Raw genomic sequence first — 12,007 nt, 5'->3', positions numbered from 1 at the left:
TTTTTTATAACTACAAATTTTTGCTCTTTTCTGGATTATTTTGCATGGGCACCACTACTGGCAAATCATTATTACAATAATTACTGTGCCTTGATACATAAACATCACTTTGAAATTTAAACAGACTACTAATGCACCAATTTTAAAATGAATGAAAAACTGCTTAAAATTAAAATTCAAAATTTTTACTTTTCTCCTACAGATTTTTTGAAAAGCAGTGGTTTGACTACTATGTTATCAATATCACAAAAATTCAGCTTTTTACAAAGCTATTTCTTTTAAATGATTTGGGCAGAAGGCTTCCACTAAGTGCACGTGGGGCCTTTAGGAAAGCCACGAGGGAAACAGCATGGCTAGACAGAGAAATCATACTCATGGCAGCTCTTGCTTTCTTTAAAAAGTCTTAGGATTTTACAAAGAATGCCACCTGTTCTGGAATTGATTAGAAATTGGTTTAAATATTAACTCCTGTGAATTTTTGTAACTATTCTTTGACAGTCCAATATCCTGCCAAAACTGCAGGATCAGGCACTTATCCTGCATCCAGCTCCACATGAAGGAAGATGCCATCTCTCTGAAATCCCACCAGTACCAGTAACCTGTGAAAGCCATGCCTCAATTAGAGCATCACAGAATATCCACTATTGCCTCATATGGTCAGTTTGCCTTATTCTTATTCTAATGGTTTAGAAAAATGATATCATGAAGATAATTTGCACTTACTCGACCACAAGCTCCAGGTGGACCAGGGTTTCCTTTCATCCCCTTCATCAAAGGACAGAGATGGGTTTGGTTATTAAAAACAATACATGGAATGACATTTACCCACTGGTACTTCAGTATGTTGTTCATAACATTAAGGAAGAACTTCTGCTCCTGACCAGTCCTTCACCACCCCGTCTGTTCCTTGCACAACTATTCAGCCACATACACCAAAAACTACAGGAGCTCAGCAGGCAGAGATGGACACCAGTTCAAACACAGTCCATTTCAGCTGATCCATTCCTTATTCCATGATATCATTACTTCTCATCTCTTAGGTCAAGTAAAACATGTAGTATATACAGTGATAAATGAAATTATTTAATAACCTTCAAACATAACTTATCCTCACCCTCAATTATATTATAACCCCCAAGCATAACTTATCCTCACCCTCAAAAGCAATGACAAAACCATTAGATAATACCTTAGCTCCTTGCCTTCCAGCCAGTCCTGGTCTGCCCTGTTCACCCTTTTGTCCCTGCAGATGACAGTACACAATTTAATGAGGATGAATCTTTTAGCACTGACATCAGTAAGATCTAAAATGTAAAGCTTTAATCTTTCATGGTGCTGGCAAGGTGAATGTGACTTGCTCAGGGAAGAATACTCAGTGAAAGCCCCAGTTTGAGGCAGAGTTCCCTGCCTGTAGGAAATGCCACAGGTCTCCCATCCAAACCTGCCTTTATTACAGCACAGTCCAACATTCCCAAGATGGAGACTCTCTGGAGAGCACAAGTGCAGGAGGCTCTGATTTGTTCTCCCTCTGCAAACTATTTCTCAAAGGGGAGAAAGTGAACACAATGTGAGGCTCTCACGTTCAACAACCAGAACTTGCTCAGTCTGTGTGATCTCAGGAGCTGTCAGCAAGACCAGGCAGAACAGACTAAGGCTTTCTGCAGTTGTGCATGTGCAAGGCAAAGGGACTTCTTGGAGGCTTATGCAGTTCAATGCTCTGCTGGTTAGTGAAGTTGAAATGGGAACAGAGCAGTGACATGTCTTTGCCATGACAGAAAGCTTTCTTTCTGTTAACAGAGCTTTGCAGTCTGTCAGTCCATGTGCTTTGTGAGACTGGAATGTGTTTAGACTGTCTGTGAAGGTCGTTTTAGCATGACAGAGATGTTTTAGTAGGATACATGTGAAATGGGCTATTCTGGCAGGAAGAATGTTGATAAGATATTTGTAAGGTCACTGTGACTCTAATGATGCCGTGCAAGTGGAAGTGAAGTAAATAAAAGAATTGATATTTAAGCAACTGAATATAGCATTTCAAATACATTTGAACAACTTCAGCTTTTAAATTAATCCACAAATGAGATAAAATATGACATTCTATAAGCAAAATTAAGAATTATATGTTGACAAAATGACAGTCTAATATCTATTAGTCATCTTGTTTCAGGCCAAGACAGCTGTGACCCTGACAATAACTTTTCTTTGTAAAAAAATTTCTTTGATTCTAGTGATTAAAAACTATTCATTTTTCTTCTCGATTTATGTCAAAGGAAGGCATAACTCTTTTGCAAAAATTTCAGTGTCACTAACCAGAATAAAACTCAGCAGAATTAATTTTGCACAACTTTGAGTGTGTCTCAAAATTCATTAGACAGTCAGCAGCAAGCTGCTGACTTTGATTTTACACAGGAGAAACAACATCTATGAACTGAGCCTCTCTATGAGGACATGGTATGTTTCAGTGGACAAGGAAATGTTTCAGTGTATGCAAATTAACATTTTCAAACACATTATGCAATGAGAAAAAGCTGTGACAGGAAGACACAACTGTGACAAAGAGGTGACTATTACTTAGAAAACATTTAGAAGGCTTCCTTCATTACCGGTAAGCCAGGTGGACCTGGGGCACCTTCTTTTCCAGGTTTACCCTACAAAGGAAAAACAAAAAAATAAAATTAAAAAGATTAAACTGGATTCATTGCATTCAAAGACCATAGCAACTAGATGCTGTGCACATAACTATATGCTAGGTCTGTATAAATTGTAAAAAGCCATTAAGGTTATTTTTAAAGTGTTCATTAATCATAAGTAATGTTCATAAAACTCTACAAAACAGGTAACAAGATATTCCACAGACATTCCTCCTTTTGTGGAGGATTATTTGTGACAGACTTCGCCAGCAGAAAGTGCCAGGCAAGTGCAGAAAGTTTGGTGCAAAATCAGGTTCTTGCAGAAGGAAGACAAATCATAAAACAACGGAGCAGCAAGCAGTTCTTCTAGTGGTGAGGATACTGAAGGAAAACTTCACTCTTAACCCCACTTCCTGCAAGAGGAGACTGGAAGAGAAATTACTTCATGAAGAAGAATAGGGAGTGCGTTTCAAAGGTATCTGAAGCATGGCAGTAGATGGAAAAGTGAGAACAGAGGGAGGCAGCGTGCCAGAGGTGTCTGCTGTTCTCAATGGCACAGAGCAGTCAGCACTGTTCTGCTGGGGTCTGGGGTCTGGTGTGGCAACAAAACAGTTTTAAGCAATTCATAACAACAATAAGAAAAGAAAACAAAGGAAAGGGAGAGAAGGGGGAGAAAGGGGAGAGAAACAGAATGAAATAAAAACACAATTCTGAATATGGATCCCTAGCTTGCCACCTTGAAGGCAGAAATGAGGAAAACCTGGTTCATTGAAATCCACAGCAGAAAGACAGTGAAAAGACAAAAGAGGGGAGAAGGGGGACGTTGAGCTCAGAACAACCAAGAAAAAAGAATAATTTAGATTTTTTTCCTCTCTACAAAATAACAACAAAAGATGTTAGAACTTATCCAAAGGTGATAATAGAGAAGAGATGAAGGGGAGCTGGAATGTCATCACCACAGGCTCAAAACTTGCTTGCACAAAATAGTATGTTTTTTCTGAATGTAAAATCCACAGCTATTTGATATTTTGTGCTCACTGATGTAATTTTTTATTTTAGAACAATCAACGCCTTAACAACAATTTGTATTTCCTCAGCATTCTTCCAGAGCAATATGCAGAAAATTAAGGGTGCTCTACTACTTTCTCTGCAAGGGGGGAAGGGAGAGGTCAATTAATAAGAGTTAAAAAAAAATACTGCATGACAGGACAGAGCTTTCACAAACAGAAGACATAATGTGGAAGAAATGCAGAGTAATAACAGACATTGGATAGTGAGAACTTTTAGTACTTTACACCAGTAACTCAAATGGAAATTTAAATTTTCATCATGTTTAGGAATAACAACCAAGTTGCTCTGTAATATCATCATTGTTATAGCATCATAAAATTGAAGAAAGAACAATACTCAGGTAGTACCAGGGTCTTGTCTTCTTTCCTTGAGGAAGAAAATTTATTGCAACCAGAAGAAGCATGAGAAAAGTCACAAAACCATATACATTTGGATTGAATAAAATATTTAAGTTGAAAATTATTTTTCTTAATATTGCTTCCATAATGTATCTGAAATCAAAATGTTTTGTTCAGAAAATGTAAAAAAATTTTGATTTATTTGACTGTTTTAAGGTTCTCCCCTGCTTATATATTGGTAACTTGTTATGCATTCATACAGTTTAATTACTAAGAACCTGCAATCACATTGATTACCTTTTATCTGAAAGTTTGCAAGTCATTTGAAGGCAAAGTAGCAGATTTCCATCTAATTATCCTCCAAGTGGAGATATACTCAAGTAAATTATATTTTAATATGTATGATTTTTAAATTAAACATATTATTTTTCTACATACTATCCTGGTTAACAGAATAACTCTCTTAGGCAACTTTTTATATCTCCACATGGCTGCTGGTTGAGTGTACTAATTTCAGTCTGCTGTCTCAAGTAAACCCAGTGTTTTTAATTCTCTTCTACATATACACTCACACTATAAAGCCTGTACATGTTTAGAAGAGCACATTTTTTACAAAGTTTCAACAGTAGAACCTTTACAGCAAAACAAATAGAAGTGCACCCACCACCACCTGACCTTTACTCTGGGTACTTATGGTATGTGAGCCTATAGGAACAGTCACCTGACTATCAGCTCTCATCTGGTTTTACTGCATGAAAGAGCTTTTGAATCTCAGAAATTTTGCTCAGAGTGCCATTGAAACAAACACTGGACAGCAAAACCAGTTTAAAAATGCTTTGCAGAACAGACTTAACCTATTTGTATCCAATTGTTTGCACATACCTCTGCTCCAGGTTCTCCTCGGTCACCCTTTTCACTTTGAGAATCACCAACCGGCCCCTGTAACAAAACCACACTCAAAATGCTCATGTTTTGAGACTTCCATTTTCTAAATTAAAGATATATTTTATAATTTTTTTAATCTTTAATATAAAGTACAATTAGAATGCTGTTAATAGGTGTTCTATTCTATTCATTAGTTTTATTCTTGTCATTAAAGGTTGAAATAAGTGGTGTAAATACTGGACTCTAAAGAGTAGCATTTAGAGTACTAATAGTAGCTGATGCTGCCTGAACATCTGGATTTTAGGGATTTACTTCTGGTCACTTACTGTAAATCCCATGGGCCCTGGAAGTCCTCTTGATCCTTTTTCTCCTTTCTCTCCTTTCAAATCCTATTACACAGAAAAGAAGAATTTACTATGGTCTCTTGGATTTTTCTGTGCTTACCATAATGCTCCAGTTTTACAAATGGGAAATCCTCATGTCACCAGCAAGCTTCTTTAAGCAGAGATGGCTCTACATAGATGACTAAGAAACAGAAACTTCCTATCAGGGCTCCTGACTAAATCTATGATGTTTGAAAAAGAAACTGGTTCTGCATGTATTTCAGAACAGAACAAGGTCAAAATAACCTACTTGTGATTGCATGCAAGGGGACTGCAGTAAATATCCCCAAAAGGGCAAAAAGTAGCAAGCAAAAAACCAAATAAACCTTAGCTGCTTCACTGGAGCTACAGTTCCTTCCCAAACTTAAATGCAGTGGCTGCCCACACCATCCTTGCCTCTGTGGACATAAGATTAGATCATTGTATAGCACCATCATATATTGGGCCACAACCTAAGATCACTGTAAAACCAAAGTTTAGGGAGTGCCTAATCATTACCTGGTTAGACTGATGCTCCAAACTATTTATGTAACAATTTTTGAGGTTTTTTTAAACCTTAATGTCCAATGTCTCTGAAAAATTGCCATTTCCCTATGATCAACTACCACAGCTGTGACTGCAAAGTGCTCCAAGGGGTCCATATTTGATTTAAACAGGGAGAGCTGCTGTGCCTAAAGGCTGAATCTTGCTTCTGTGATCCTTCTCTTCCCTCCTCAATACAGTTTTGTGCAAAATTCACTTTTCATTTTAGCACTAAATGGAGGAAGGAGTTTTGCTACATCCATGGATTAGTTGAAAATCGAATAAGAAAAACAGAGTCAAGATCAGGTTCAGGACTTGTCCTGTTAATATGTGAATACTTAAAATAAATGTTGTTTAATTTCTATATAAGGACAAAAATCAAGAATTTTAATTCATAAAGCAACACTTAAAATGAAAGCTGAATCAGAATATTTCCTTTCTTTAATATTTATTGTCTTCCCAACACTTTCCATGATTACTCATGTTTCAGTAAAAGCAATGAGAAAACAAACTACAATTTGTACATGAACATGTTGCAAGCTTTTTTGTCACTCTGGTAGCTCAGAGTCCTGATATTTTCAGTGACAAGGCCGGGAGGTTCAACACAGCTGTGGCTTTGAGAACCATTCAGAAAATACACGTTGATTTGGGGAAGCTAAAAGTGATTTCCTCTTCATGTACTCCGAGATCCACAGCAGGTGGATCCATGCAGCATTCCAGTGGCATCGTGCAGATGTGCAAATGGACACGCAGGCTCCAGCTGAGCTGGATGTACAGACACTAAGGAGAGCTTAATATCTAACTAAACAAGCCTGGAAAATGTTAGGGTGGGTAAAAGTAAGTGAAGAAGAAAATGAAGATGAAGGTGTCCCCTTGAAGTCAAATCTAGGGAGGTGGCTTATTGGATGTAACAATTTTACTACCGTCATGTTGTCTGGTCCACTCAGCGTCACAATGACAGTTCCTGGTGGTCCAGGAGGGCCAGTTAACCCCGTGTCACCCTAGAAAGAAAAAAGAAAAATAGAGTCATTAACAGACAGTGTGGTTTTCCAACATTTTCCAGCAAAAGATTTCCACATATATACTGAAAACTTTCATTTCACACTACTTACTTCCCTAAACATTTCACCACAGCGTATCAGAACATGCAGAACACAGACACAAAACTTACAAAATGTTTTACACTTTTTATGGAATTACCTTTCTTCCTTTGCTTCCTATTACTTTCAGTCCCATAAGACCCTGTAAAAAAAATCCCCCAAAATTATTTTTTAAAATATTTTAAAAACACCTACAAAAATGAGTTAATTGATGGTATACATAACAGAAAGTCTTCATTTTTATTACCAATCTGAGACTACCTTAGGTCCAGGAGGTCCTGCTTTCCCTGGCATGCCCTACAGAAAAGGAAAAAAAAAATATCCTTAATTAAAAAAAAATCACAACCTTTAGCACTGATATAGGTGTTTTGAAGAACTCATCTTCAAATGATGAATTATATCACTATTTTTATTTTTTCTTCCACTTTTACAACCACAAGTCATTGTCAGTGGGTGACAGACTTTATACAGTCTAGTTGCAAACATACATCTCTCAAAGTTATATATATATATATATATATATATTAGTATTTATAGTGAATGAATGGGTAGTCATTTGGGAATTAAAAGTTATGCCTATGTAGACAAGGATGCCTCTGAAAATATAGAAATTATCATGCATAAAAATAATCAAAAGAAACTGAAAACAAGAAATCAGATGTCTGCAGAGGGACATGGATTTTACATACACACGTGTCTAGACCTGAAATGAGTCTGGGAGAGTCAGGTACTTGTATTTGTGTAATTCCATAGGGTTCAGGGAAAGTCAAAGGTTGAAGTAACAAGGGAGATATAAGTTCATACTCACTAAAGGTCCTGGAGGGCCCTGTGGTCCAAGTTCCCCAGGATATCCTTGAGCACCCTGGGCACCCTACATATTAAAAAAGAAACAGGAATAAATCTCTGGCAAGATTATAAGCAAATCAACAATGAACTGAATAGCAAACAGAAGACCAGCACTGTTCCTGAATTTCTTTTTCACGTCTCAGGATAATATAGAATTTTAACTCTTCCTCACTACTTCATTGGTTGCTGTATGTTTTGAAACATGAGAAAATATATCTGTTCTAAAGCTAAAATACTCAAGTGAGGATGTAATTCTTCTGAGAAATGTGGATTTATAATCCATATAGTCCTATTAAGGGTCCTAATAAGCCTTCAATCTTTCAAATATTCTATTCAATAAACCCTATATTTCAAAGCTTCACTTTCAAAGAAATGAAAAAACATTTTTTAAATTTTCTTTGTAATTTAATGCTCTCTGCTTATTGTAATACTCAAAAGAAATGTCAGCTCTGTCTATTAATGTCCATTTTTAAAATATAGACCATACTGTCCTTTGTTAGTACTCTAGAAGTTGAGTTGGTCTAATCTGTTCAATCTTACTTCACTGGGAATTTTAGCAGTTGGACTAGATGGCCATTATAGGTCCCTTCCAACTATTCTGCTCTATTCTATTATTCTATTCTATTCTATTCTATTCTATTCTATTCTATTCTATTCTATTCTATTCTATTCTATTATGTAGGGGTAAACTCATAGATCTATGACCAGTTTTTCTCCATATCTAAAGAACTGTTTGTCTGCAACTTGACTGGCCCATCTCACTTTACTAACACATAATGGACACTGTTGGTTCTGATGGCAAAGTTAACTACAATTATCTTGGTGTACTCTTTTTGTAAAGCCAGAGAGACTTCTAATATATAGTATTGATCAGATTATATAAAGTTAATAATTTAAGTCAGAGAACTGTTTTCTGTTTAGAAATGTGACATAGTTGTGAAAAATACTGTCTCTACATTAAATAAATAATACATTTAAATTACATAAAATACAATATATTTTTAACACCTACTGATTTTATGTACAATGGGGTTTTTATATTATTTTATATTATTTCATATATCTGTCTCATTGTCTTAATTTTGAGTTACCTGAAGTCCAGGCATTCCTGGCAATCCAGGATCACCTTTTGCACCATACTCTTGGCTATATCCATCTGCAGGGGACCCCTGGACAATCATATAAAAAGAAAGATAAAAAGTTACGCTGTAGAACTCTCTAGTGAAACAAATCTTCTAATACAGTTTGTAGGGAAATAAGCAGCATCAGAACTGCATAATGATGGAAATTGTCCACTATGGATAATTCTACCTTTAAAAAAGATTTTATTAAACAAAATATACCTTTTTCAGTCATTCCAGCTCTCTGTTAGGAGAAGTCTTCTTTCCAGATATACCTACATTACTCAGGCACTGTCCTTGCCTTCAATTTATTTTTGATTCTTTTTAACCCTTTAAAATACTCTCTAGTCCATCTGCAGATCTCCCTATGGATTCATAACCTGTTTGGGGGAGGAGCTTAGTTCCTTGTGTGCTTGCAAGTGTTAAATTCCCTGCATGCAGTAACAGTAGCTTAAGGGAAAAACAATTATATACCATTTTGTAACTTGAGGTGAATGGTACACATACAAATGAGGCACCAAACTTTGTGGTTGCTTCCTCTGGACAGTAAACCTTCTGTTTCCCATGAATGGTGATGTTAAGAACTCTTTTCCAGCAGCAGACATACACACAAATTGTTGACAACCAATAAATACTTTGTGTAATATGATGCAAATAACTGACCTTCTCTCCTTTGATACCATCAATACCCTAGGAAGAAGAACAGTCATATTAAAACAGAAAAGTAAAAGAGACAGTGCTCAAAGGATATGTTAAATATTCTCTAAGCTTGGTGCTCTTCAAGTTATTTATTTCCATGAAGAAGGTGTGTAGTTGGGTTTATTATGCCAGACTTCAAGTAAAGAAGAAAGAGCATATTGTTAAAAAATATGTCACAGGTACAACTCTACAAGTGAAGGCAGAACTGTTTTGAAGCCTGACCTTAACAAATGAATAAAAAAATAAAACCAGGAGAGCTGGTAAAATAAAGATCATGTTTAGAAATTATTAGATTTGAAGCCACTGGAACTTGTCAGAGAGCATTTCTTTTCCATTTATTCAGAAATTTCTCTTAAAAACACATTTCTGCAGAGAAAAAACCCAAATCCTAGGGTTAAAGCAATGCACCCAGAATGAGAAGTTCTGGGTTTAATTCATGATTCTTATCAACTTAATTAAGCCATTTTTACCTCAAAGATATTTATGTAATATTTTACATATATTTTTGACATGTTTAGAGATGTAAGTGGTAAATTTTCATGAATATCCCTTGAGACTAAAGAGCTAACTCCAGTCAATGAATGTCATGCACTCATTAACTAAGAAGTTGAGGCCCAACATGCAGCCAGTAAAGCATTACTTTGGTCTCTTTACCACACAGTTTTCATACTGATAAAATGGAGATACCTATATATTTCAACTGTCGTCAATATGAGCTAATGTGAGGCTTTACCCTCCTTCAGTGACTGGCTCTATGTGGTAGGAATGCACCCAATCATGAATTTCCCAGACACCTACTGGAACACCTGGAGCACCTCTTCTACCTGGAGGACCTGGAAATCCTTGGTCACCCTGAAAGCAGTAACAGTGATTGTTAATGCATATTATTGTTTATTATTTAGCCTGCTTTTAGCAAATGTGATTATAAAAGAAGTTTTTTATGTCATCACACTAAAACTGTGGTGCATTACCACCATATTTTGCTAGAAGGGGAACATAGCATTGTATGGGTCTCGAGTTCTGCCCCAGACACCAGGTTTTATTTGCTGTTAGCTCAGTTCACTGTTACACTGGAAATGTATGATTTTCTGTAGGAGGCAGTATTCTGATTCCCTTTTTCAGAATACAGGAAGCATTTGCTCACAAAGCAAAGGAAATCCAGTAAATCTGTAACTTAACATTATGTCTTTTAATTACTTTCAGGACTTACGAATTGTCAACTGCAAGCTAGATACTGGAGAAATAAAATTAATTAACCGTCTCTTCTATAACCTATTGCAACAGAAGGACATGTTGGACAAAACTGATTGGGTCTTCTGGATTAAATGAATGAAATTTATCAGTCAAAATATCAAACATTATTCTTAACTTTTAGCAAAGTTTAATTATCTATCTTGCACAAAAAGGCAGCACTTTTCCTTCCTCTGGCCTCATGATTCCAGCTTTTTCTAACTCATAAAGTCACAAACCAAAACAAATTGAAGTTTTTGTACTTTGGGGGAGGTGGGGGGTTGGAATTTAGAATACTTTTGGCCATTCCCAAGCACAGCCAAACAATCTCCAGAACATTCAGCTTGGTTTGTACCTTTGTGCCGTTGCACCCTGGAACCCCCGGGCGCCCAGGAGGCCCCACAGATCCCGGTTCACCCTAAAAAGAGGCACAAAATTGACACAGGCTTTGTTTTTGCACATTCATATTGCCCTACAGAAACACTGAAAAGTTTATGTTGGAGCAGTGTTTCACAAGACTTGACAGATTACAATGTATTCTTAAATCATTACAATGAGTAAGAATTGCTGATGCCAAGATTTTTATCTCTAGGCCAATTGACAGAGACAAAGTTGATGTTGAGACTACAGTGAGCACATTGAGCTGAGGATAATTGGGCACTGAAGGCTGTAACAAGAGACAAATGGTTAAATTGGTTTCATTTTTACTTACTGGGAGGCCTGGAGGACCTGAAAATCCGGGTATTCCTGGGAGTCCCTAATCATATAAAACCACAGGAATAATATTACAAATATTAAACAAAAGCAGTTTTTCTTTGATCACATTCATAAGAAGATGATTCTGTCAAGAGATCATTATTTCCTTAACTTTTCTGACTGTGAATCAGGCAGAATGGTAGCTTACACACTGTTAACATAAACTGGATTTGCCACAGAAAAAAACCCAAAAAATAAACCTCTTCATGGAATTCTAGTCTAACTTTTTCATAGCACTCCCAAATATTAAATACATACAGCATGAACCTACATAAAGTCTGGCAAAAAAAGCAAAAGCTCTAAAAATAAATAATGTGCATGCATACACCGTGTCATAAATTGTAACCATACTTTAAAATCATATATAATGTTATAATGTTTTGCTTTTATTTTCACATATTATTGAACCAAGTTGGAATTTAACACAAC

General features: G+C 36.3%; 1 protein-coding gene across 2 annotated transcripts in view; it reads right to left on the bottom strand.

Annotated features, from left to right (window-relative positions):
- COL4A3 (collagen type IV alpha 3 chain) overlaps positions 1–12,007 on the bottom strand; it is a 75,040-nt gene that overhangs the window by 31,239 nt on the left and 31,794 nt on the right. The window contains exons 5-18 of one of the 2 annotated variants that reach the window (XM_017822383.1): positions 11,535–11,579; positions 11,178–11,240; positions 10,391–10,444; positions 9,557–9,583; positions 8,864–8,941; positions 7,735–7,797; positions 7,188–7,223; positions 7,027–7,068; positions 6,750–6,827; positions 5,248–5,310; positions 4,919–4,975; positions 2,601–2,645; positions 1,190–1,243; positions 724–765 (exon numbers count right to left, since the gene is read on the bottom strand). In XM_017822383.1, the coding sequence (XP_017677872.1) occupies positions 724–765; positions 1,190–1,243; positions 2,601–2,645; positions 4,919–4,975; positions 5,248–5,310; positions 6,750–6,827; positions 7,027–7,068; positions 7,188–7,223; positions 7,735–7,797; positions 8,864–8,941; positions 9,557–9,583; positions 10,391–10,444; positions 11,178–11,240; positions 11,535–11,579 (747 nt within the window). Of the gene's footprint in view, positions 1–723; positions 766–1,189; positions 1,244–2,600; positions 2,646–4,918; positions 4,976–5,247; positions 5,311–6,749; positions 6,828–7,026; positions 7,069–7,173; positions 7,224–7,734; positions 7,798–8,863; positions 8,942–9,556; positions 9,584–10,390; positions 10,445–11,177; positions 11,241–11,534; positions 11,580–12,007 lie in introns of those variants that run through there. The other variant, XM_017822384.1, reaches the window with a different exon arrangement.

The sequence above is a fragment of the Lepidothrix coronata genome, unplaced genomic scaffold (genome assembly GCF_001604755.1).
Source record: "Lepidothrix coronata isolate B3197 unplaced genomic scaffold, Lepidothrix_coronata-1.0 Scaffold97, whole genome shotgun sequence".
NCBI lineage: Eukaryota > Metazoa > Chordata > Aves > Passeriformes > Pipridae > Lepidothrix > Lepidothrix coronata.
This window is presented reverse-complemented; position numbering and strand designations above follow the sequence as displayed.